The 25,535-nt window shown below is 54.8% G+C and overlaps 3 protein-coding genes across 6 annotated transcripts in view; 2 read left to right on the forward strand and 1 right to left on the reverse strand.

Annotated features, from left to right (window-relative positions):
* Window positions 1-2,275: 2,275 nt before the first annotated feature.
* CHI3L1 (chitinase 3-like 1 (cartilage glycoprotein-39)) lies at window positions 2,276-10,307 on the forward strand. The gene is made up of 10 exons (XM_011990491.1): window positions 2,276-2,626; window positions 2,904-2,933; window positions 3,862-4,063; window positions 4,618-4,674; window positions 5,461-5,611; window positions 6,398-6,519; window positions 7,955-8,078; window positions 8,591-8,773; window positions 9,361-9,477; window positions 9,653-10,307. Exons 1-10 carry the CDS (start codon window positions 2,602-2,604, stop codon window positions 9,791-9,793), a joined length of 1,152 nt encoding a protein of 383 aa, XP_011845881.1. The 5' UTR covers window positions 2,276-2,601; the 3' UTR covers window positions 9,794-10,307.
* A 3,454-nt stretch (window positions 10,308-13,761) lies between these two features.
* MYBPH (myosin binding protein H) lies at window positions 13,762-21,794 on the forward strand. Its single transcript, XM_011990493.1, has 11 exons — window positions 13,762-14,028; window positions 14,118-14,252; window positions 14,982-15,149; window positions 17,561-17,649; window positions 18,019-18,214; window positions 18,397-18,536; window positions 19,147-19,306; window positions 20,218-20,354; window positions 20,515-20,701; window positions 20,933-20,983; window positions 21,516-21,794. The coding sequence occupies exons 1-10, from the start codon at window positions 13,815-13,817 to the stop codon at window positions 20,947-20,949; spliced, it is 1,443 nt and encodes a 480-aa protein (XP_011845883.1). The 5' UTR covers window positions 13,762-13,814; the 3' UTR covers window positions 20,950-20,983; window positions 21,516-21,794.
* A 395-nt stretch (window positions 21,795-22,189) lies between these two features.
* ADORA1 (adenosine A1 receptor) overlaps window positions 22,190-25,535 on the reverse strand; it is a 41,570-nt gene continuing 38,224 nt past the window's right edge. For all 4 annotated transcript variants that reach the window (XM_011990498.1, XM_011990497.1, XM_011990496.1 and 1 more), the window contains one exon: window positions 22,190-24,303. In XM_011990498.1, coding sequence (XP_011845888.1) covers window positions 23,664-24,303 — 640 coding nt within the window. In that variant the 3' untranslated portion in view covers window positions 22,190-23,663. The remainder of the gene's footprint in view (window positions 24,304-25,535) is intronic.

A 25,535-nucleotide genomic window follows, 5' to 3' on the forward strand; every position in this document is an offset into this window, starting at 1 on the left:
CCCACACACAACATATAAAATTATAACTGAGTCACGTATTAAGGAGAGAGGTACAAAGTGCTCTGACAGCCCCATAGCAGGTTTTCTGTCACCTGGAGATTGCCTTTTCTGCAGACAAGGTGCCTGCTGAGCTGCAATCTGAAGGATGAGGAAGAATAAAGCAGCCAAAGAAGAGCAGTGTTAGGCTGCAATTCTCCATGGGTGGCCTGCATTTCCTGCACAGCTTATGGGCAGAGGCACCGGCTTCTTTGCTCTAGGCAATCTTTTTAGTGATGTTTGCACAGCAAACAGCCTTGGAAGATAGAAAGAGTGTCCCCCTCCAGACCAAAAGGCAGATTTGTTTACTGTCCGGTAATAAAGATAGTGTCTCCCTTATCTTGGGCTGGCCAAGGTGAGGAAGGCTTACTGCTCAGCATGAAAGATTTGGGTTCCTTAAACTAGCGATTCCTCTGCTGTGATGTAACTCATTGCATTCACAGCATCTACCCAGGCTCCTCCAACACTGCCCTTGTGGGACTTGGGGGCTAAGGGGAACTGACCCAAACATGAAGTTCATGCTGCTTGCTGTGCCATGGATAATGAAGTCCTTTGTCTCTGACCTAGGAGTCTCCTGTCTTCTGCCAACATCCATGAAACTGTAGCTATCTCATTAATTTGCAAGCAACATAAAATCTCAGATCTTTCATAGTTATTTACAGGCAAGTGGATGTCATATATAAAGGCCCTGTGGTGGGAGTCAGTAGAGCAAATATAAGGATTTAAAAAAAGACATACAAGCATGAGTGGAATATAGGGAGTGTGGGGGTCACGGCCTGAGATAAGGCTGGGAGGTGGTAAGCCTATGGGATGCTTGGCAAATCCTGTCGACACAGGCCCAGGGGGTATCTTGGCCATTCGTTGTGACAAAGCTGCCCTCAGACAGAACATGTGGAATTAATAAACTGAGCTGGAGGGAGCATAGGACAGCAAGGCTTGGGCCAATGTAAGCCTATGAAATAATTTTTAACAAAGGAAGATAGTGAAAATAGGAGGTGTTTTCTTAACACCCTGTGCTCTGTGGTGAAAAATTTTGCATTTGCATGCCACTTCATAATATCACTATTAGAAATTAGAAGTCCTCCTCTCAGCGCCCCAAATGAACAAGAAGAAGCTATCATTGACTATCATTGCTGTCAGTCATCTTGGGTACAAAAGGAGGCAGTCATCTTAAAAAGGAAAAGTGATGCCCCTTTAGTATTCACCAAGCGTGATTCTGGACAAGCCACTTTTTGTCCACCCCTCTTACAATGAAGGGAAGGGACTGGCTGAGTTTTAAAGGAAGACAAAAGGGAAAGAGGGAGAGAAGAGGGAGAGAGGAGAGAGACCTCACCAAGAGAGAGCTGCAAAACCAGCCTGGACAAAATTCGATTATTACCTAACATTAGTGAAAAATAAACATACTTTCTTGAGAAGCCCTCGGATCCATTCTGGCTCTTGGAGATCTGAACTTTTCACTCACTGCCTATTAAGCCTGCAAAGAATGGAGTTGTCCTGGATATTTGGCCAAAAAAAAAAAAAAGTATCCTCAAACAGGGACATAATCAGGCAGAGAGCCTCGTTAAGAAGTTTTGTTCTTGTCCTAGGAGTGATGAGAGATCACTGAAGGATTCAGAGAGGGGCTGTATCATCAGGCTCGGGTTCCAAAGCCTCACTGAGTGAGCCAGGGAGCTGATTGATCTGAGATGCTCCATGCAGCTGCCCTGTAGGGCCTGTATTTCCTCCGTAGTGCCTCACTGCAGCACCGAGCTTGCAAAAGATCCTATCTCACTCATCTTTATGGGAATTTCAAAACGGAAACAAAATAGCACCAGGGCTTAAACCATTCTTGGGAATTTCCCCGTCTTTCCCTCTAAATAATCAGCACATAAATTGCAAAAAAAAAAAAAAAGGCAGACATGAGCCCAAAAGGGAGTGCTCAGTTTCAGGCTGTGTGCTTTCCTTCCTCCCAAGGCTCTCTGGCCCTTGCCCAGCCTGAAGACACAGAGAAAGTGTGAGGGGGAGGGTAGGAGGGTAGGTCAGGCAGGGCAATGCTGAGCCTGGGAAGAAAACAACAGCCTTGTTCAGGGCACTGTGGCTTATGTAACTCAATTGTGCCCAATTTCCACCTGGCCAGGGGCCTGGAGTGAATGCTGAAGATGCAAAGGTAGAGGCTGCCAGAAAAGCCAGGAAATTGCTGGCAAGAGCGCCAGTGGTGGGGTGCAGGAGTGGGAGGAAGGCTGGGAAATGCGGCTGAGTCACATCTCCGGAAGCCCCCCATCATCACCTCTGCTGGCAGGTGCCTCATGAAGACCTGACCCAAAGTTTTCAAAACTCTGTGGTTTCTCAACCCTCCTCTGGTAATCCATAGTACTCCCCCGCCTCCACTTGCCAGCCTCGTGATTCCTTCATTGACACATAGCTCAGTTCCCATAAAAGGGCTGGTTTGCTGAGTCGGGGAGTGGAGTGGGACAGGTATATAAAGGAAGTACAGGGCCTGGGGAAGAGGCCCTGTCTAGGTAGCTGGCACCAGGAGCCGTGGGCAAGGGAAGAGGCTACACCCTGACCTGCTCTGCGGCAGCCAGAATGTGTGTGAAGGCGGCTCAAACAGGTACCGGGGCTAGTCAAGGTCAATCCATCAGAGTCGTGTTTTCAGGCCCAGACAGCCCGCAGAGCCCTCTACCTGCTGGGTAGGGGACTAAGGGAATGGGGAAAGGGGAAGGGGAAGCAGAGCCAGAGGCCAGGGGAGGGACTGAGGCTGCAACCAGGAGGCGGGGTGGGGTGGGGGCACGACGGTATGAGGAGGGGGTTCTCAGTTGCTTGTGGGAGGGAGCAGGGCGGAAGGGCAGGATGCACTTGCAGGGGTCTGACCCTGGATTTCTCTTCAGGCTTTGTGGTCCTGGTGCTGCTCCAGTGCTGTGAGTAATCCCTCCACCCCTACTTTAAGTCCAGAGGTGTGGTGAGGGCAAAGGACAGGTGTGGAAGAGGTCTTAGATCCAGGGGAACACTTGGCCAGTTTCTTCTGTGCTTTCAATGGCTTGGAAATATTCACGTTTGCTAAACCGGAGTGAGGAGTATATGGATGTTTATTTTACTATACTCTTTGGTTATGTGAAAATTCTCAAAATAAGAAACTTTTAAAGGTCCTGGTTCAGTGAAGGCTTTGATTAACAGTCCCTGGGAGCCGCTAGTACAGTTGCCCAATAGCTGCTTGGATGAGTGATGCCCACATTGTTTGCAGCAGGAGAAACGGAATTAGAGGCGAGGAAGGACTTCCTGGTCCATTGTGATATTGTGCCCCAGCTTGGGGGACCTGCTGAGAGAGCACAGGACAGCCATTCTGGGTGGGTTACAAGTTAAAGGCACTCTCACCAGGAGGCAGAGAAAGGTGGGCCAGAGTCCCTCGTGGATGAAGGACCTCACTGCAGGTCACTAAAGGTGCCAGCCTGAAAGCCAGAGCCATCTGTGACACAGGCTGTCTTGGGCCTTCCCCTCCCACAAAGCCACTGCTTCCAAGAAGCCTGTTGTGCTGGCACCAGGTCCCATTTCACCCTTATTCACCAGCTCCTACCCTTCCCCCACACAATGCCTGTAGCGTATTCATCCCCTGCATTTGATCTTTTCTAAGCATTTTCAGAACAGGCCTTATTTTCACCAGTCAGGGAACTCCCCAGAGGCAGGGGTACCTGAACCAGCTCCTTTCATTTAAGAATTATGACTTTGCTCACAATCTGCATCCCACTCCTCCTCACCCACCCCCACACCCCACTGGTGCTCAGCTTTGGGCTCAGCCTGAGGTCTCTTGCCGAATCCTGGCCCGGGCCCCACCCCTGACTTCTCCTTCAGGCTCTGCATACAAACTGGTCTGCTACTACACCAGCTGGTCCCAGTACCGGGAAGGCGATGGGAGCTGCTTCCCAGATGCCATTGACCGCTTCCTGTGTACCCACATCATCTACAGCTTTGCCAATATAAGCAACGATCACATCGACACCTGGGAGTGGAATGATGTGACACTCTACGGCATGCTCAACACACTCAAGAACAGGTTGGGCCAGGGCTGGCCAGGAGAGGAGGGACCAGCTGGGCTGGTCCCAGGGCAGGGCAACTCCACCCAGAAGGATGGGCCAGGCCCCACCCTACTCATCTATGACTGGAGAATTAGAGGGGCTTGGCTTAAATGGGCGGAGGGGATGACCGTAGGTGCTGGGCAATATTTGGGGTGATGAGAGAGTGTAGATGGAAGCACAGCTGAGCCTCTGTGGGAAGGGGGAACCCTCTCCCCCCCACCAACGTGCTCTCCAGGGAGCATGGAAAATGTGCATGACTCTACTTTGCCATACTCTGTCTTCTCCACTGGGGAAAACAAAAATGGGCAGCAGACCTCAGAGTAACTCCCATGAAGCCTGTGACCCCTCAGAGATCCACCACTATGAATTTCTATAGGATTCCCAAGAAGTCCTATGGGAGGACATCAGCAACCTAACCCAGCCTCTCACCCAAAGCAGGAAACCTACTATGGCCTCTCAGACATGGGGCCACACCCAGTGTCATGACAACCACATTCCACCCCTGCCCTCCCCACCTCCCTGTGCCCCACAGGAACCCCAATCTGAAGACGCTCCTGTCTGTCGGAGGATGGAACTTTGGCTCTCAAAGGTAGGAGCCTCTCCCAGGGGCAGGACGGCACAGGATGATGGCATAGGAGTGAGGAGCTTGGGTCTCCCCCACCCATGGTAGGGATGTTCCAGGGGCTCCAGACTGGTTAGGTACAAGGCCTACCTGGTTGTCAGGGGCCTGTCTGATGTGTGGCAAAGAAAGCAGAGCCCAGAGAGGGAGCAGGACTTGCCAAGAGTCACACAGCAAGTTAACAGTGGATCTCCCAATTCCCTGCCGACGCTCTATTTACTACCTCACAGGCCCGAAAATATGGGACTTCTGGGGCTACTGCCATTAGGGCTGGAAAGAGACAGATGGAAACCAATGGTGAAATTGAGGAGTGGGGAGACCCTGGGAGGAGTCTTCGAATTAGGTGGGGTTGGAGCAGGGCTTGAAATGGGGCGGGGTATGGCCATTGTTGGCACCTATGTGCTGGGTGCTCTCTCTGTGTCTAGCACCCTGTCTCCCCATGATCCCATGTCGTCCTCACAACAGCACGGTGAGCTGCTATAATTGTCCCCATTTTACAGATGATGAAACTGAGACTCAGGTTATAACCTTTCACAGTGACTGGCTAGTAAGTGATAGAGTAGGACTAGGAAACCTGGAATGCTTGGCTCTAAGGCACATGCATGCCTGGAGGTGACCCCTCTCCCAGTCATGCCCTCCCAGAGCTGTGTGGCCTCAGGCTCCCAGCTCAGTAGGTCCTGGAAACCCCACCAAAGGCCCAAGGCACCTAGCATATCAGTACTGAGCAAGCACACCACGGGGCTGATTTGGTCCTAGATTTTCCAAGATGGCCTCCAACGCCCAGAGTCGCCAGACTTTCATCAAGTCAGTACCGCCATTTCTGCGCACCCATGGCTTTGATGGGTTGGACCTTGCCTGGCTCTACCCTGGACGGAGAGACAAGCAGCATTTTACCACCCTAATCAAGGTGCTGGTCAGGTCAGGGACAGGGAGGGAGGTGGGCAGGTAGGAGGCAATGGGGTGGGCTAGAAGCTGGCTTCAGCTGCTGTCCTCCTGAGGACAGGTAAAGAGAGACTTAAGCCTCGCTGCAGTGTCCTGGGACCCCGTGCCCTGAAGACCTCACACAGCAAGGAAGGCTTCTTGTGACCATGGTGGGAGGTGGGAGTGGGGTTCTAAGAGGTGGAAGGTTGTGACTGAGCGGAGCACCCACTCGTCACTACCCACTTAGTGCAATGCCCACTGTCCACCCTGCGATCCCATCCTGATGCCACCCATACCCAGCATGCACTGCGTCCAGCGGCTCTCAGCTCTGTCTGGGGCAGCCCAAGCATCTCCAGTTACCAGGGGCAGAAGGAAGTCTAAACAAATTGTTCACAATACCAATAAAAATCACTTTAACTTTGGGATTTCACGTACCAGCTAGAACAAAGCACAGACCGAAAGGCAAATGTCCCCCAAAGTCATCTGCGGGCCAGTAGGGGTCACCCACTGTTCCGATGCTCCCTCCAGGACAGGGAGTAATTGAGTGCTGATGGGTGTGCATGGGTCTGGTGACAAGAGTAGTTAGTTTTTTAGGAAAAGGATGGGTGACCTAAGGATGGGACCACTGATGAGCCACTTTATCACTTCCACCAGGCCCCAGGCAGGTTGGAGATCATAGCAAATGGGATGCACAGAGACCTAGGCCCCCTCGACAAGTCTACCTCTCGTGCCCTCTGGGACCCTCTCTCTCACCTGCCTGTCTCCCATCTAGGAAATGAAGGCTGAATTTGCAAAGGAAGCCCAGCCAGGGAAAAAGCAGCTCCTGCTCAGTGCAGCAGTGTCTGCGGGGAAGGTCACCATTGACAGCAGCTATGACATTGCCCAGATATCCGAGTGAGTCTCCTGCCCCAGGCAGCCTCCCCAGAACCTCTGTCAACACTCCTGTTTCCCCGCCACCCCCAGCCCTAGCACTGCATGTAGACTGAGGACACTGGGCTTCCAGTCCCAGTTCTTCCAAAGCCTTGATGTATGACCTTGAGCAAGTCGCTTACCTGCCCTGTGCCTCAGTTGCCCCATCTGTCAAATGGTGCATAACAATCCTTGCCTTTCCTTTTTCACTTGGCCTGTTGTTGAGCAGTTGAGAGAGTTGCTATGAAAGTATTTTGGAAAGGGAAATGGAAAAAGCTATTCAAACCCTCTGGCCATTGCAGAGTATTTTCTCCATGCCGGGCTGAGCAGAGTGCTGGGCCCTGGAAAGGCCAACAGCAGCCTCTTTCTAGAGTGCTGGGGAGTCCTCAAGGCTCTCTCACACACACAGGCCTCCCCATTTCCTGTTGGCCCCACGCCTCATCCTCACCCCGCCCCTCATGCCTGTGAGGAACAAGGAGCAGCCAAGCAGCCTCATCTCTCCAGAGAGCAGAGCCATGGGTCTCGGGAAACCCGGGAGTAAGGAACAAAGACTCTCCAAAATGACTTCAGAGCTTCCTTTAGGATCCCAGGGAGGTGTGAACTCAGTGCTTAATTAAACGGATTCTTTAGAGGGTGGGAAACAGGTGGCTCTCAAACATTTGCCCCACATATCTGAAGAAGCTCGTATTCATGCAATCCGCCCCCAGTGGGCTCACCGGGTTTTGCGGGTGTGCAAAACCTCCTCCCACCCAGTGCCTCTTAGGTTCAGGTCATCCTTTGGCCTTGTCTTTCCCCGCCAGGCTGTCTGTTGATGCTACTTTGAATCTGCTTTCACTGAGATAAGCATGGCAGGAGTGGTGGGGGTAAGGTGGGATAGAAGCCAGCTCCCAAACGTGTGCTGGGCATAACAGAGGACCCATTCTTGACTGAAGTGCCCTTGTGGGACCCTGAGCCCATGCCCTGGAGTGGCACAGGGTGGTGTGCCAGCAAATGGGGTTCAGGCTAGCAGCCTGTCCGGCTGCTGTCTGCTTCCCTTGTTCACATCCTGCTGGAGCCTTAAATGGGAGCCCAAAAGCTTTCCTCTTTTTTTGTTTGTTTTTTTGTTTTTTTGAGATGAAATCTCACTGTGTTGCCCAGGCTGGAGTGCAGTGGTGCAACCTCTGCGGCGCAGGTTCAAGCAATTCTCCTGCCTCAGCCTCCCGAGTAGCTGGGATTACAGGCACCTGCCACCGCATCTGGCTTATTTAGTAGAGACGGGGGTTTCACCATCTTGGCCAGGCTGGTCTTGAACTCCTGGCCTCATGATCCACCCTCCCCAGCCTCCCAAAGTGCTGGGATTCCAGGTGTGAGCCACTGCACCTGGCCTAAATCTTTTCGATTAATAATTTCCTGCTTCACCCTCCATCTCCTTCCTCCTCAGACACCTGGATTTCATTAGCATCATGACATACGATTTTCATGGAGCCTGGCGTGGGACCACAGGCCATCATAGTCCCCTGTTCCGAGGCCAGGAGGATGCGAGTCCTGACAGATTCAGCAACACTGTGAGTTCTCAGAAGGAGGGAGGGCCAGGAAGGGGCCGCAAGACCTGCCATCTGCCAGTGCTCACACACCAACCCCTCTAGTCCTCAGTACAGTCCTGCAAGACAGGGGTTATGAGGCCCATTCCACAGACTAGGAAACTGAGGCCCAAAGTCTGGGTATGCTCCGTGGCTCTGGGAAGGTAGTCTGCAGGGTAAATGGAGTGTAGGCAGGGGGCAGAATGGGGAGAAGCTGGGAACTGAGGAGGTGGGAGCCATTGTGCCCCCAGAGCCAATCACCTGATTTCTGCATCTGTCAAATAGTAATAGTTCCTTCCTATGCCTCAAAGGATTTTTTTCAAGAATGCAACCGTAAAATTCACTTTAAAGTGACATGATCAGTTCCCGGAGGGACAGGGGTATCCCCAGTGCACCGTATACCTATAATCGCTGTCAAGACAGCAGCAGTATTAATTGCTCAATCTTCCACACCTGCGCACTAACAGCTCACGTTGTTCCCACCCTACCCCACCCAGGACTATGCTGTGGGGTACATGTTGAGGTTGGGGGCTCCTGCCAGCAAGCTGGTGATGGGCATCCCCACCTTTGGGAAAAGCTTCACTCTGGCCTCTTCTGAGACTGGTGTTGGAGCCCCAATCTCGGGACCAGGAATTCCAGGCCGGTTCACCAAGGAGGCAGGGACCCTTGCCTACTATGAGGTAATGGAGTTAGGGGAGAACGTAGGATTCCCCCCACACCACCAGCAGCCCTGGGGAAGGTGATTCCCCACCACGTTCTTGCTTTTTCTCCTTTGGGAATAAAGAAAATGTCCGGTTGCCCCCGCATGCCTGAGGAAGTGGAAGGGAAAGGTTAGGACATTTGTTGCTGAAAGTCTCCAGCAGGTACAGACACATGGGCCTGCAGCACTAGGCCCCTGGGATATCCCTCTGGCTATGGGGCTGAGGTCTTCCTTCCAGCCCAGGAAAGAGCAGAGGTCAAGAGGCAGGGTTTTGTTTCATCTAGCCTCCGCTGCTCTGTGTGTCCTTGGGCCTGTCCTCAGTGTCAACCAGCAGGCCTCACATCTCTGTTTAAATGGAAGAAGCTAAGCAGGGCCAAGGCAGCCACCATCTCTGGGACATTTGCATCTGTTTTATATAAACTTATGTGAGGCATGCAGCCTGCAGACCCTGAGTGAGGCCGCAGGAGGCAGCAGGAGCTAAAAGAGATTTGGAGAGTGGCGTCTCCTGGTGACCTGCAAGGTCTCAGAACGACTCCCCACACGACCTCTCCCCTGTTATCTGCTCAGATCTGTGACTTCCTCCGCGGAGCCACAGTCCATAGAATCCTCGGCCAGCAGGTCCCCTATGCCACCAAAGGCAACCAGTGGGTAGGATACGACGACCAGGAAAGCGTCAAAAGCAAGGTAGGCTTCCCCAAGGCCACGCCTCAGGACAAAGAGAAAGAAGGAGGCCCTGCTCCCAGCAGCCAGATTCCTGTCCCTTGCACTGAGGGCTGGGCTGGGCTCACAGAGCACATGTGCCCTGTACACACTCTGTACCAGGGAACCCAGCCCTGCTCCTCTGGGCCTCCCCTGCCAGGTGCAGTACCTGAAGGACAGGCAGCTGGCAGGCGCCATGGTATGGGCCCTGGACCTGGATGACTTCCAGGGCTCCTTCTGTGGCCAGGATCTGCGCTTCCCTCTCACCAATGCCATCAAGGATGCACTTGCCGCAACTTAGCCCTCTGTTCTTCTGCACACAGCACGGGGGCCAAGGATGCCCCATCCCCCTCTGGCTCCAGCTGGCCAGGAGCCTGATCACCTGCCCTGCTGAGTCCCAGGTTGAGCCTCAGTCTCCCTCCCTTGGAGCCTATGCAGAGGGCCACAACACACAGATTTGAGCTCAGCCCTGGTGGGCAGGGAGGTAGGAATGGGGCTGCGGGGATAGTGAGGCATGACAATGTAAGACTCAGGATTAGTACACACTTGTTGATTAATGGAAATATTTACAGATCCCCAAGCCTGGCAAGGGAATTTCTTAAACTCCCTGCCCCCCAGTTCTTATCAAAGGACACCATTTTGGCAAGCTCTATCACCAAGTAGCCAAACATCCTACAAGACACAGTGACCATACTAATTATACCCTCTGCAAAGCCCAGTTTGAAATCTTCACTTAGGAACGTAATCGTGTCCCCTATCCTACTTCCCCTTCCTAATTCCACAGCTGCTCAATAAAGTACAAGAGCTTAACAGTGTGTTGGCGCTTTGCTTTGGTCTATCTTTGAGTGCCCACTAGACCCATTGGACTCCCCTCCCCCATCTCTTCTGGATTCCTTCCTCTGAGGCTTGGGACCCCTGAGCTTGCAGAGATGAGGCCACCATGTCCTCTGCCTAGCCGCAGAGAGCCCCAGTGGGAGGCCAGCATCCTCAGATTCACCTGCCTTGGACTTAACCCAAGCATGGCTGATGACCTTCCAAATATTAAGAGGCCGAGTCAGGGTGGATCACAAGGTCAGTAGATCAAGACCATCCTGGCTAGCATGGTGAAACCCTGTCTCTACTAAAAATATTAAAAAATTAGCTGGGCGTGGTGGTGGGTGCCTGTAGTCCCAGCTACTCGGGAGGCTGAAGCGGGAGAATGGCTTGAACCCGGGAGGTGGAGCTTGCAGTGAGCCAAGATCACACCACTGCACTCCAGCCTGGGCGACAGAGGGAGACTCTGTCTCAAAAAAAAAAAAAAAGTCATTGCCATCCAGATTTCTAAATTAAATTCCCTATTGAAAGAAACTTTTTATGTTTCCTGAAGGTTAGCAGGCCCTGGGAAAGAAGTCTTTTCATCCCAACACTCCATCTCTTCTGACCCACGGGAAGGTGGTGGGAGCTCATCACAGGACCAGGTTAGAAAGCCCTGAACCCTGGACCCTCAGGGCCAGCAGGAAATGCAGATGTCATCTCATGCACCCTTCCTGCCTATTGGGACTGGAGTCCCTTCAAAGTGGTTAAGAGATGGCCCTCCAGCCTCCCAGTGAGGGGCAGCTCATTACCTTGGAAGCAGCCCATTCCGTTGCTGGACTGAAGTCTGTCAGCAGTCCTAGGGCTGGGCGTAGCCCTTTGTTCTGCTCATCCCTCCCCTAACACTCATCCCTCCACCTATCCAGAGATCAAAGTACCTCTGCTCAAGCTGGACTGAGATAGGAGGTCGGGAGGATGTGATGGGGTGGTTCAGAAGAATAGACAGATTTCCAGCCTTTATGAGATGGAGATGCTCTCATCAGGCTTCTGTTGAATTCCCAGAGCCCCAGGAATGCCTTTATTCAAAGAGACTCCAGATATACACTCCAAAACTAAAGAGAATTGATTTGTGGATTCTCTGATGTTTGGATTATCTGTGACTTGGGATAATCACAAGTTGGCGTGATGGTTTGTGACTCTGGTTTGAAGTGGAGGGAAGGAGGAAATATCTGAAATCCGAACCAGCTGGAACTGGGCAGATGCTACTGATCCCAAGGTCATAGCCCTGCTGAAGGCGAAGAAAGCAAGGACTCAGCAAGGCGTGGGGTGGGGTGTGGGGAGGGGGTACCTGGCATTTCACCTTTGGCTGGTGGGGCCAAGCATTCCCTAATCCCTGCCACTGCCCACCCCACCACACAGGGATCTTTGAAACCCCAGGGCTGCAAGCCCTCATGGGCAGCCAACCGCCCTCCCCTGGGGCCGCCCTTCCCCCCGCCTGGGACAGGCTCTCCAGGGCTGACTCAGGGTCCTGTGGGGTTAGTCACATTCGCTTATAGCTGCAGAGTCAGAGGCCAAGGATGGAGATCGGACCAGCTGGGCACCAGCACCCTGGCTGTTGAAGGCCAGTCGGGGTGATGGATGAGGGAGTGACTCCTCAAGGGGCCCTTGTGGTTCCAGGACCCGCTCTCTGCCTGGCAAGACATGGAGTCATCTAGCAGAAGGCAAGGCCATCCAGGGAGGGCCAGATCCAGAGGCTCCCAGGCCCTGCACTGCCACTCCCCAGCCGAGACAGCAGGGTTGAGAGGCAGCCACACCCTGGTGTCCCCAGTCCCCAGGAAAGGGAAGAGCACGCATGCTGCTGAGGCCCCTGAATAAATCACATTTACTTGTTTTTACATTGTGAGCACGTCTTACATGCTAAAGAGTGCATACATGTATTTGTTTGATTTGAAGAATGACTATGTAGTGAGAACCTATGTAACCACCACCCAGGTCAGGAAAGGAAACCTCATTAGCACCCCTGCAGCCACCATGATCACATACACCCTGTTCCTCCGCCTAGAGGCCATCGCCATCCTAACTTTTGTACTGGCCTCATCTTCCTTTCTGGCCTTACCACCCACGGATGCACCTTGAAGAAGAGAGCCCGGTGTTGACTGCATTTGGCTTTAATGTAGATGAGACAGATGAGATGCACCATTTCTGTGTGCCTTGCTCTTCTGCTCTCACTGGGTCTGTGAGTAGCTGAAGTTGCTCATTTGACCCCATGCTTTGCTTTATATTTGCATAAACACTCCACAGTTATTTATCCATCACATTGTTGAAGGACAGCTGTTTCCCCCCACAGTTTACAAGTACAAATAACATTACCATGAACCTTCTTCTTCACGGCTCCTGGGGCATGTGTGGGTGTTACATGAGTGGCACGGCTGGGTCACGGAGTAGGCACCTCATCCATTTTACTAGGCACTAGTAAAACTCTCACATTTTCCAGAGTGACTGCTCCAACACCAGCAATAAAAGTTCTTAATGCTCTCCCTCCTTCCTGACACATGGTATTTTCTGGCTTTCCAATGATTCCCAGTCTTAACATTTTATTGAATAAATGAATCAACAACTAGAAATCTGGCCATATCTGCCTCCTTTGGCACACTGAGAAAGCCCATGCCCACAGCCTGCTTGGAAGAGTCTAGAAGCTTCAGAGTGCTCTCCTCCACTGAGGCGTCTTCAAGATCTGCCTACGACTGCACCCCACCCCGAAGGGCAAGGGGTTCTCTGTAATAGGTGGAAAACTGAGGCCCACGGCAGGCATCAGGGGAGACCAGCTCCTTACCAGCCGCCCAACAGAGACAGGAGCCAGGAGACTTAGTCCCCCTTTCTTAGTTCCAATGCTGGAGGACCATCCTCTGAGCAGCTCCACCCTCAGCATCTCAATTCCCTCCCTCTCTAGGGCGCTCAGCCTCATACAGCACAGGCAAGAGTCCCTGGGAACTGTGGGAGCCCGGGGAATGTGGGCCCCAGAGGCAAAGCTGGGAGTGCTCACAAGGAAGACTGTTCCAAACTCTCAGGGCCCCAGCATCCAGTCTGAGAAGCTCTGGGCACAAGTGGCTCCATAGAGGCCAGACACACAGAGCCTGAGCTGGGCTCATTCTCCAGATAGAAGTTCTTCCTCCCATTGCCCTGACACCTGGCACATGGCCTGCTTGATGTCCCATCTCACCCATCTGCACCCTCCCCCAGCTGGGCACCAGCACCCTGGCTGCTGAAGGCCAGTCGGGGTGATGGATGACGGAGTGACTCCTCAAGGGGCCCTTGTGGTTCCTCCCCCAGAGCTATTCCTGGCCTGGGCTCCTCTCCACCCTCCAGTCCTTCTGCTTGACCTGACCCCACAGCTGGGAATCGTTTGCTGGGGGTGGGGCAGCCCCTGACTATATAAGCCTGGACCTGGGTGTCCTGGGCACCCTAGAGGCCCAGGCCCCCCAACGGCTGACCCCTGCACACTCCAGCCTGGCCCCCCAGCCAGTCCAGCAATGATGGAAAAAACCACCTCCGAGGACCCTGCCTGCCGTCCAGAGGAGGCCGCATCTGAATCTGCCAAGGTGCCCGCCGCAGAGCCTCCCGGAGAAGTGGCAGTATCAGAGTCCACCGGGGAAGAGCAGGTGCCCAAGCCGCAGGCCCCTGCCCCTCAGGCCCCTGCAGCCCCTGCAGCCCCCGCAACCACTAAGCCTGCACCCCCAAGTGAAGGTGACTAAAGGTGGGGCAGGGGAAGGAGGGAGGCAGGCATGTCAGGGGTGGAGGGGAGCTCTTGGCCATGAACCTCTTCATCTCCCCAGATGTCCCCAGTGCCCCACTGCTGCTGACCCTGGAGGATGTGAGCAACAGCTCTGTGACTGTGAGCTGGGAGCCCCCAGAGAGGCTGGGGAGGCTGGGCCTCCAGGGCTATGTGCTGGAGCTCTGCAGAGAGGGAGGTGAGTTCTGGGCTAAGTCTTGCATACACCCAGGGGAGGTTGTCATGGACGGTTGCAGGGACAAGTGCGCAGGCCCTGTTGGTCAGTCTGGGAGAGACACAGAAGGGGGTGATGCAAGCGGTGGGCTCCTCAACCCACCTATCCTTTCTTGCTCCACCAGCAGGAGAGTAAGAAAGGGTAGGTGGGTGGGTTGAGGGGCTCCCTTGTCTGCAGTTCCAAGGAGTCTCTGAGTAAGAGAAGGGTAAGGGGACTCTGGGTTCTCCTTTGGCGAGAAGGGAAGGAAGTGCTAAGTCTCAGAGGACCCTGAAGTGTAGGAAGTGGAGAGGGAGGAGCAGGAAAGGGGAATGTTAGCATAAGAGACAGTGAGGAGAAAGCAGGAATGGGGTGGGAGTATGGGGGCTACATCCCTTATGCACACTGTCCCCCTCCATGGCCCAAGTCCAGCCTGGCCTCTGCCTCTGCCTCTGCCCCTACCTTGCTGTGTGACTTTGCAATTGTGTCCAACCCTCTCTGGGCTTCAACAACCTCATCTCTGGCCATGATTTCAGGGCTCTAACATCAGGTGTCTTTTATGCCATTTGACAAGAAGTCAGGGAAGGTAAAGAAGGGAAAAATGAGGCCCAGAGAGGGAGGCCGATTTCCCCAGATCACCAGCAGGCAAAGAAGCCCCATGGAGAGGGGCGCCTGTGGCCACACTGCCAAGACCTCACACTCTCTCCATCCCCTCAGCCTCGGAGTGGGTGCCTGTGAGTGCCCGGCCCATGATGGTGACCCAGCAGACCGTGCGGAACCTGGCTCTGGGAGACAAGCTCCTCCTGCGGGTGTCTGCAGTGAGTTCCGCAGGGGCTGGCCCGCCGGCCATGCTGGACCAGCCCGTCCACATCCGAGAGAATATCGGTAAAGCCCATCCTGGCCTTCAGCTCCCCAGCCCTTCCCAAACACCTCATCTAATGGAGAAACTGAGGCCAGCAGGTAGAGGGAGCCAGGCAGTCATTTCCCCCGTCCCACACTCACATGCACAAGCCACACACTATCACATCTTGCCTGAAGAAAGTTCCAGGTTCCTCAGCAGCAAGGGGCCTCTGGAAGTCTAAGAAACCGTTTCCCTGAGTGGTCCAGCCCCCACGCCTTGAGGAAGGGGCTTCCTGATGCTCAGAAACAAAAGGTCAAGTTCCCTGGGTCTCCTGCTCAATGCTAAGGGTCCATGTGTTCTTTCTCCCATCTAATCTCAATTCCTCCAGTGGACATAAACACTCATTTTCTGCCCATTTCCTGTGTCCTGGGTTCCAGATTCTCTCAAAGGTCTTGAAACAGAGAGAAGGCCCTACTTGCCCCTCGTTCCACCACGGCCCTAGTGGAAAGAAAAAGAGGGTCTGCGAAAGGTCCATGAGGACTTCTCCATCGCAGAGGGCGTACCTCACTGGGGCCCCGCAGGCCAGCTGCCATCCCCATTGCTAATATTTCTATTTGCAAGGTGCATTAGCCTCAATCCTCCCCTTGCTCCCCTCCCAGAGCTGATCAGGTTTCAGTCTGTTAATGACAGTGAGTCATTTGGTGTGATCTGAGGTCTCTGGGGACAGCACAGTCCCCCAGGGTGAGGAGAGACACAGGCAGGCAGGTGGCCTGAGGCCTTCTCCACCTTCCTTCTTGTTCCTCCACAAGGGGATGGATGGTTCCTGGGAGAGGCTAAACAGAACTCTGTAGCTCTAGACAAGGCCTCCAGAAGGAGAGGGGATCCACAGGAGGGGTCAAGTCTGGATTCAAAAGGAAATGTTCAGCTCTGAGGCCTGAGAGACATGGGAACCATGGGGTTAGGGAGCTTAGATTCATAGACTATCGAGGCCAAGCAGATCCCAAGGAGCCCAGAGCATCCCTTGAGGTCACCCAGCCTTTTATTGGCAGTCCCAGAGTCTGATGCCTACACAGGACCACTCATGCCCCACTGCACTTCAGGGCATCTTCTCCGGTGGCACCCAAAACCCAAGGACATTCCCAGCCTTTGGCTCTGAGTGAGATGTGGCCCCACCTGGCAGCTGCAGTATGGCTGTGTCGACTCTAGTCTTGGAGGTGCCAGGAAGGCCTCTTGGTTGGGAGGGTGCTGGGCTTCCCCAGGGAACCAGGGAGCTCAGACTCTGAGAGGCCCCTCAGGCCCAGCATTGATGGACCCAGCCAGACTCAGCACCCACTTCTCCATTCAAATTCCTCTGGCAGGAGAGAAGGGGATTTCCTGGAGAGAAGAGGGAGAGGAGGCTGTGAATAAGTGGGGAACAGCCAGGCTTGTCATGGGCAGGGCAGAGTGGGGGCCCTGTCCAGGATCCTTGACTGCTCAGCTGTCTCTCCTCAGCCACCTGGAGCTGCCAAACATTCTTGACCCCCTGCAGCTGTCCCTAGAGCATTCCATGCCTGAGCTCGCAGAGCCAAGTGCCCACTCAGCTAATCCTCAGAGACACCGTGTTCCTTCTCACTGTCTCATCCTCCTCCGCCCTGCATGCCACCAACCAACTGCTGCCACCTGTTTGCTGCAAAGGAGCCTCAGTCATGGGCCCAGCACCCGCCCCAGGGGACAGGGATGGTGGCCACTGCAGCTTCCTTTAGAATGCCCAGGGGCTTCAGTGGTTGCCCCTGACCAGGTGAGGGTCAGAAGGTCATTCCTTAGCATAACAGGTGGCTGAAATAGGACTTCAGGAAGGACTTCCCAGCTCTGAGACTAACAGATTATGGGAGGGTGACAGAGGAAGAAGGGGGGATACCTGCCCTGGCTTCACTTAGGAAGGGAAAGATCCTAATCCTCTCAATAAGGCCTGGAGACAGAGGAATGGACAAACAGGGTTTCATAAGGACTTCTCTGAAAGTCCTGGGCTTGTGGAGGGTGGGGGGTATTAGAGCAGGAAGACAGCAGTGGCCTCCCCTTCTTAGAAGTGCAGCCGGACAGGTGCAGCACCTGCTCCCCAGCAGGGGGAGACAGAGAGTCAGCTGGGGCCCATCTGGTGCTTGGGAATGCCTGGGCTGCAAGGCAAATCCCATCCTGGCAGAGTTGAGGCGCCAAGGGAGTGCCCAGGATGCTTACCAGTTCACACCGTGGAGGCGCTGACCTCCTGAAACCTCCTGCTCCCTTAAGGGACGTGGGCCCCTAGACCTCAGGAGTGAAAGTTTCACCCTTCCTGCAAGGAGGGACCCCACGGCAGCCAGGCACACGCAGGACCCTCCTCCCAGCCAGCATCCCTCACCAGCTATCCCCTGCCCCACCTCAGAAACCCCAATCAGCCACCCCACTGCACTGCTAAGCCCAGACTCTTGCTTTGATCCAGAGGCCCCCAAGATCCGTGTCCCCCGCCACCTCCGTCAGACCTACATCCGCCAGGTGGGAGAGACGGTCAACCTGCAAATCCCCTTCCAGGTGGGTATTACCCCCACCAAGGGTAAGAGGCTGGGTGGGAACCAGGGCCCCCATTTAAGGGGAGCCTGAGAAGTGGCAGGATCTCCAAGGGTTGGGCTGAGACCCAGTGAGACAGCCTCATCCTCCCACAATCATGTACATGACTCATTGGTGATTCTCAGCCTGGGGATGGGCAGGTGGGCCCCAGAGCAGGCTGGACACCTGGAGGATGTGGCTCAGGGCAGCCCCTGTGGCTCCAGCCTCTGCTGCCCTCCTGAGAAGGGCCAAAGGGACAGGCTTCCCCAAGAACAGCTCGAGACTTCTGGAGTTAAGGGGGTGTGGGGACGCTGGCACCTCTCTACACTCACCCTGGGGGCTCCTCCCTGCCAGGGGAAGCCTAAGCCTCAGGCCACATGGACCCACAACGGCCATGCCCTGGACAGCCAGCGGGTGAGCGTGCGCACCGGGGACCAGGACTCCATCCTCTTCATTCGCTCGGCCCAGCGCTCCGACTCGGGCCGCTACGAGCTCACCGTGCACGTGGAAGGCCTGGAGGCCAAGGCAGCCATTGACATCCTGGTGATTGGTATGGAGCCAGGGGAACAGTGCTGCCTCAAGGGGGACCTGGAGCCCCCGACCTCCTATCCCAGAGCTGACGGCTGATGGGAGCAGGCCAAGGGAGTGTGGCAGGAGCCAAATCTTGGATGTAGGGGCTCTGTGGCCAGCCTGGCCCTCACGCTCACTTCCCCTCGCACTCTGGGCCTACAGAGAAACCTGGACCTCCCAGCAGCATCCGGCTCCTGGACGTCTGGGGCTGCAATGCTGCTCTTCAGTGGACGCCACCCCAGGACACAGGCAACACAGAGCTCCTGGGCTACACGGTGCAGAAGGCAGACAAAAAGACAGGGGTGAGGCTGGCTGAGGCAGAGTGGGGTCGGGGTACGAAGTGGTCAAGGTGGTGGAGAAGGCCCATCCCACTGAGTCTAGGGACCGAGTCTAGGGATCCAGTTCTGGTCTGCCCACTGCTAATCTGACTCCCTAGGAGGCCCTTAACAAGACTTTTCCTCTCTGGACCTCAGATGCCTCCTGAAGACTGTGAGGAGGGCTGGCCCGGGCTGTCTGAAGCCTTTCAAGCTCCGGAGCCACACTTCTCAAATCTTAATGTCCACATGAGTCACCTGGGGAGCTTGCTAAGAGGCAGAGTGTGACTCAGTAGGTCCAGGGTGGGGGCTGAGGGCCTGCATTTCTAAGAAGTTTCCAGGTGATGCTGAAGTTGCACATCTGTGGGCCACACTTTGCACGCGAAGGCTCTAGGATTCTCTGAGGACCCTTCAGAGGTCACCTGAGTGACCCAGGGGGCCCTTCTTCCAATTCAGTGTCCCTGAGGTCCAAAGCTGGATGGTTCAGCATCCCAGGGTTGGGGGCATGGAATGAGTTCCTGTAAGGAGAGGGCTCCAGGGTAAGCAGGGAGGGCGAGGACAGGGGTGAGAAATGAGGGTGACGCCCAGGGCCCTGCAGCAATGGTTCACAGTGCTGGAGCGCTACCACCCAACCACCTGCACCATCTCTGACCTCATCATCGGCAACTCGTACTCCTTCCGGGTCTTCTCAGAAAACCTGTGTGGACTCAGCGCCTCAGCCACCATCACCAAGGAGCTCGCCCACATCCAGAAGGCAGGTGGGTTTGGGCCCAGAGCTGGCTGTGCTAACTCTCTCCCTGTCCCTGCCTCTTCCTCGGCATCTCTGCACCCCTCTCTCTGGGCTTCTCCTGGGCGTCTGCCCCTGGAACACGGGCTGTCCCCTCACTCCACAGCTATGATGCATACACACGCACAGAATGGCTGTAAAGTAGTGGATGTGGCTGGTTGATTTTAACAAACACTTCAGAGCAAATCCACACAAATGAAAGATGCCCCTTTGGAGGCTGTGTACTTATTCCAGAGATGTGTGTGCATCCGCCAAGTTTCAGGCAGAGAGTGTCCGAAGGGAATCTAAAGGGTGACCCACAGGTCATGGATAGGTAGTGTGCTAAAACAGGTGAGTTTGCTAAAAGCAAGCCTCCCAACCCTAATACACACCACATAGATGGACAAGAGAGATAGGAGTATTTACTGTCTCCACACAGGCACCTGACCCTCTTGCGTCAAATGTTAAACCCTGGGCCCTTTTCCCTGTCCCTTGTGTGCCCCGAGGCCCTCTCCGACCCACAGTCTGTGCGGGTTCCAGAAGGCAAACTTTTTTTTAACACTAGCCTGAACTGCACAGAATTAGGAAGAAATTTTTGTTTAGAAAAGGAAAGCCAGTCAAGTCTCCAATGACAAACACAAAGGAAATATGGCATCTCTGAGTTACTAGCCTCCACCTTCTGCCAAGATGCTCTCATCTCTGGTTTTTTCACCTTCCCTTCTCTGCTCACCACCCTGACCCACCCAGCTACAGTCTCAGCTCTCTCTGCCTCTTTGAGATTGTCCAAGTTCCTGCAAATAAGCCATGACTTGCTATCCATAGATCGTGGATCACAGTCAATCCTAACAGGTCTCCTTCACTCCTGTAAGCTCAGATTCACCCGACTTTCTCCCCTGAACCCAGATATTGCTGCCAAACCTAAAGGGTTTATTGAGCGAGACTTCTCAGAAGCCCCTTCATTCACCCAGCCCCTGGCTGACCACACCTCCACCCCTGGCTACAGCACCCAGCTGTTCTGCAGTGTCCGAGCTTCACCCAAGGTGAGGGTCCAGGCCCTGCTGTGCCCTGGGCTGGTGGGGGCAGATGGGGACAGCAGGGCTGAGGAATCCTCCAGGCATCCACACCTAAGCCTGGGGATAGCCTTTGAGTGCCCCGCTCCAGTCCACACCTCCCCAGCTCTCTTCTGACCATGCCTCCCAGCCCAAGATCATCTGGATGAAAAACAAGATGGAGATCCAGGGCAACCCCAAATACCGCGCCCTCTCTGAGCAAGGCGTCTGCACCCTAGAGATTCGGAAACCCAGCCCCTTTGATTCTGGGGTCTACACCTGCAAGGCCATCAACGTGCTGGGGGAGGCATCTGTGGACTGCCGGCTGGAGGTCAAAGGTGAGAGTTTGAGGATGGGAGAACAGGAGTAAGCACCTCTCTGGAGCTGAACTAGAGGCAGCAGAGAGCTTAAAATCAAGGCAGAAGAGAAGGGGTAGTAAGATTGGGGTCAGGCTGTGCTGATTACTTTCCAAGCGGGAGGGTGGACAGGTGTAGAAGAGGGTGTATAACCGTGAACCTTGTCAGTTCCCCGCCACTTCCCCCAAACTCTAACTGCAGCCTCTCTTCCAGCCTCAGCCACGCACTGAAGAGCCACAGGAGGAGGCTGTGATGAGGAGCCAGGTAAATGGCCTGACCCACCCCCTCTGTCACCTCAGTTGGTGGCACGGAAGCAGAGAGGAGGCCGGGAGCAGGGGGTGGGAGTGAAAAGGGAAGGTAGTGGTCAGCTCTGGGTACAAACTTGAGGACACAGGCAACTAGCACGCATGTCCAGAGACTCGCAGTGACGTTGCAGGGCCAGGCGATGCCGGTGTGGTCCGGAAGGCGGTTGATTCCGTGGACCGCCACATGACCAGAGTCTGCTCCCAGCTCTGAGTGACCTTCAGCAAAGGTGTTCTCTCTGGACACATTTCCTCATCCGAAAACTGGGGATAACAACCTTTCCCTGCCTTCCCTCCCCTGGTGGTTCTGCGGCTCTGCATAAGTACAGAAGTATCTAGAACTGCAGTGGGCAGAGTTCAGACCTGGGCTTGGTCCTGAGGGAGGGAGGCCTGGTGAGAAAGAGGGTGCTGCTCCCCCTCCCCTCTCTGCACTTCTCTGGCCTGCAGCTGAGCTCTGCTCACACCAGGGGCTCAGGAAGCATGTCCTCCTCCAGGTGCTGCAGGCCTGAAGGGTCAGGTCCGCCAGGCCCACAGTCAAACTCCAGAGATGTCCAAGACCCCACTTCCATAGCGATGGCTGATGGAACTGCCCCTGGTACCTGCTGGCCTCCCTCCCACAGAGGCTGTTGTCCAGAACTCAGGACTGGGCCTGGTAGGCCCCGGGCCATGCTATCTGGGCTCAAGGGGTGCTGGAAGGCGCAGAGATTGGAGTGCCCTGCGGAGTTGCGCACTGGGTGGGAAGCACTCCAATAAAGATGCGTGGTGTTACAGTGCGGGGCCTCTGTGCCACTGAGCGTCATCATCTAGGGGGGGGTGCTGTGTCACCAGGAGGCGGGGGTGTCTGAATATTTCACCATGAGGGGTTCTCCAGATATGTCACCATGAGGAAGATGCCAGTGGGAGAGGTCTCAGGATGTCATGGCTGGGGCGGGGGGTGGGGGTTCTGGACATGTGAGTTTTCAGGATCTCACTTCCTGATCACGGTTTGCTACCCCAAGTGTGTAACTATGGAAACAGACACACCCTCTCTGGAACCTTCCTTCCTTGAACGCCTTCACAGGCTCACTCTCGCAGCTCCTCCCGGCCCCCGCCATTGCTTCCTCTCTGCTAAAGCTGTCTTGTTGCCCTCAACAGTGGTGGGGGTGGGCGCCCAGCAATGTGCTCTCCACAGGGTTCACAGTTTTTTATTAGTCACATGGGCCTCCCTTGGGAGCCAGGGCACACCCCCTTTCCAACAGAGGGAAGGGCCTGGAAGCAAGACCTGGAGTTGACACTCATGTTCAGAAGGTCAACTCAGTGACCACCTCCCCTCCCCTGCCTCGCCCCCCCCTACACGGGGGCTCCAGGCTCCCCCGCCTTACCTCCCCTCCACAGGGGCTCCAGGCTCCCTGCCTCACCCCCCCAACACAGGGGCTCCAGGCTTGGCAGGGCATGGGTTGGTCCTTCCCCAGATCCCTAAAGTCCTAGACCCCCAGACACCTGCAATAGAGCTTCCAAAGTCCCTGAAAACCCAGCCAAATACTAGGGGTATTGAGGGATTCACATGACAGCAAGGCCTTCTCCCACACACTCTCGGGGGGTGCTCTCCTCTGCCTGCTGCAGCCTGCTAAACCCACCCCAGGGGGACCCACAGTCAACACTGAGTCCTTACAGACCCTTTCCTTCGTCCACCCCGTCCCCAGGCAGGCAGAATGTCTAGGGTTCTCCTCTCCATTAGGCCCAGAAGCAGCAGAGATGGGGTCACCTAGGACAGTTCAGGTCCAGCATCGGGCGGGCCAGTGGAGCTGGTGGCCCAGATGACAGGTAATTACACTCCAGGCTCCTCCCTGGAAAACTCAGGGCAAGAAGGAGGGCTCAGAGCTGCCACCTCATGGCTGTTTGAAGCCAGCACCCACCGCACCAAGCTCACTCCCCAGGGCATGGAGCCAGCACTCCAGCAAATATCAGAAATGATTTCTGAACCTACCCTTTCTGCCTCTCCCACGTACAATCCTGGGCTGACCCAGGGCAAGGAGAGCAGGCACCCTAGCACCTGGTATGGCCTGGGGCCCAGAGTCCTCAGAGTTGGGAATGGAGGCTCCTTGATTCCTGCCCCTTAGCTGCCTCTGGCCACCCTCTCCTACAGAACAGGAGAGACAGCCAGGTCAGTGAGTCCTCGACCTCTCTCCTTCCATCCGTCTCAGAGGGGATGCTCTCCTCTCCTTAAGCTTGGTCCTGGGGCTGCACCACCAACATCTAAGACAAGCAGATTCCCCTGCCTCACTGCAGAAGCCCAAGCACCTTCTCCCAGCCCAGGTGGCTCCTCTGCAGTCTTGGCCTCCCCAGGACCTGCCCAGCCCTGAAGCGCTGGACTGCTCATGGGATGGTCAGGCAGGTGGAGGCTCAGGACACTCTTGCCTCTGGACACCCGGTCCCTCTGTAGGATCCTTGCCCTCCCAAGCCTCCTGCAGGGCCCAGAAGTATAGGGTAGTTAACTCCTAGTGGAGGGACCACACCCTGCGGGTATCTCTTCAGAGCCTCCCCCGTGCCCCTGGCCCACAGCCCAGCTGGGGCAGGCTCAGGGAGACCCCCGGGACAGTGAGCAAGTGAGGACTGGACTGAGACCCCACTGGATGTGGGCTGGTGGGAGCAGAAGGCGGGGTCTAGTCATCAGGCCTCTCTTCTGGGAGATCCTCGTCAATGGGGGGTGCAGGCTGGCAGCGGAAATGGTCATTCCAAATCTTAAGGAAGGTGACGCGGAACTTCTGGATGCGGAAGGCGTAGACGATAGGGTTCATGGCTGAGTTGCCGTGCGTGAGGAAGATGGCAATGTAGGTGAGGATGCTGGGCTTGTGGCAGGATGGGCAGAAGAGGGTGATGCAGTTGAGGATGTGCAAAGGCAGCCAGCTGAGAGCAAAGAGGAAGAGGATGAGGGCCAGCGACTTGGCGATCTTCAGCTCCTTCCCATAGTACTTCTGCGGGTCGCCAGAAGAGGCCGATACCTTCTTGTTGAGCTGCTTGCGGATTAGGTAGAAGACCTCCAGGTAGATGAGGACCATGAGGAGAAGCGGGGGCAGCACCCACACAAAGAAGTTGAAGTAGACCATGTACTCCATGCTGATGACTTTCTCGAACTCGCACTTGATCACGGGCTCCCCCATGCTGCCGTTGGCTGCCCAGGCCCGCTCCACCGTGCTCAGATTGTTCCAGCCAAACATAGGGGTCAGCCCCACCACCAAGGAGAGGATCCAGCAGCCGGCGATGGCCACCGCCGCCCTCCGGGGGGTCACCACCATCTTGTATCTGGGGGAGAAGAGGGCAGAGTGTCAGGATCTGCCTCCCAGCTGCCTCGAAAGGCCCCTCCGAGGCACACCTGGCTTCCAGGGGCCTCTAAGAGGAGCACCCTCCCCATCCAGGGCCCAGTGAGTGGGGAGGTGCATGTCTTTTGCTTGAGGGCCGAGTCTTCAGGATCTAAGATTTAGTGCTTGCCATGCATTGGCTCACTCTCCTGCAGAGAAAGGAAATCCTGATTAATGACAAAAATAATAATAGAAAATCACGGAGGAGCTCCTTTAGGAATTTCAAGGAAAAGTAAAAATTCCTCCCATGCGCTCAGCACGCCCCCACTGGTTATCTCACCCTTGCTTCATGACAGCCTTCGTTGCGTAGGAAGTCACCGGCAGAATGAGGGCTACCCAATCGACAGATGAGGAAACTGAGGTTCAAAGTAGTCACAGGATCTGCCCAAGGCCACATGGAAGGTGGCAGCGCCATTCCATGCTTCCTAAAACATGTCTACACTGACCGAAACACCCAGGTGATTAACAAACCATCCCTTCTCTTAGGCCAGCAGACACAACTGTCATTTCAAAAAATCTTTCACACAACCCCCCTTCTCTTGGCCTTATCCCATACTCCCCTGCCATACCCTGTCTCCCACCTCTACATTAACTTCCTGTTTCCCCTTCCAATCACTGTGCAGCACTTAACTCCTAACAGCTTGATCTCAAGAACCAGCCCTGCACTCCCAAGCTAACTGGAAATGATGCTCAGGAAAGAAAACTGATATTCACTGAGCATCTACTACATGCTGGATACTTTCACTCATTCATTCATGCATTTACACACGCATACATGGATGCATTCATTCAGCAAGCATTTGTCAAGTGCTTTCTGTGCTAGGCATTGCTCTCTGTGCTGAGAATAAGATAAAAGATCCCTGCTTCTACATATCTCACATTTTGGGTGAAGAGACAGATAACACCAAAGCAAGAAAATAAACAAGACAACTACAGATCATGATACGTCCTTTAAAGGAAATAGGTTGAGTCAAGGGCCTAACTTTTTTCATGTCATGACCCACAAAGAAGATGGAAACATCTGGATGACGAGGCTGCTCATGAGCCACAAGGGTTGGGCGTTTTCACATCTCAGGGGTTCCTGCTTCCCTTTAAACCAATCTAGCCAGCGGCCATCATGGCTTCTGCCTATACACTGGCCTTGGAGACAGTGCCAAGGGCTGGGTCTCGCCAGCT

Source organism: Mandrillus leucophaeus, unplaced genomic scaffold (genome assembly GCF_000951045.1).
Source record: "Mandrillus leucophaeus isolate KB7577 unplaced genomic scaffold, Mleu.le_1.0 Scaffold38, whole genome shotgun sequence".
Taxonomy (NCBI): Eukaryota; Metazoa; Chordata; class Mammalia; order Primates; family Cercopithecidae; genus Mandrillus; species Mandrillus leucophaeus.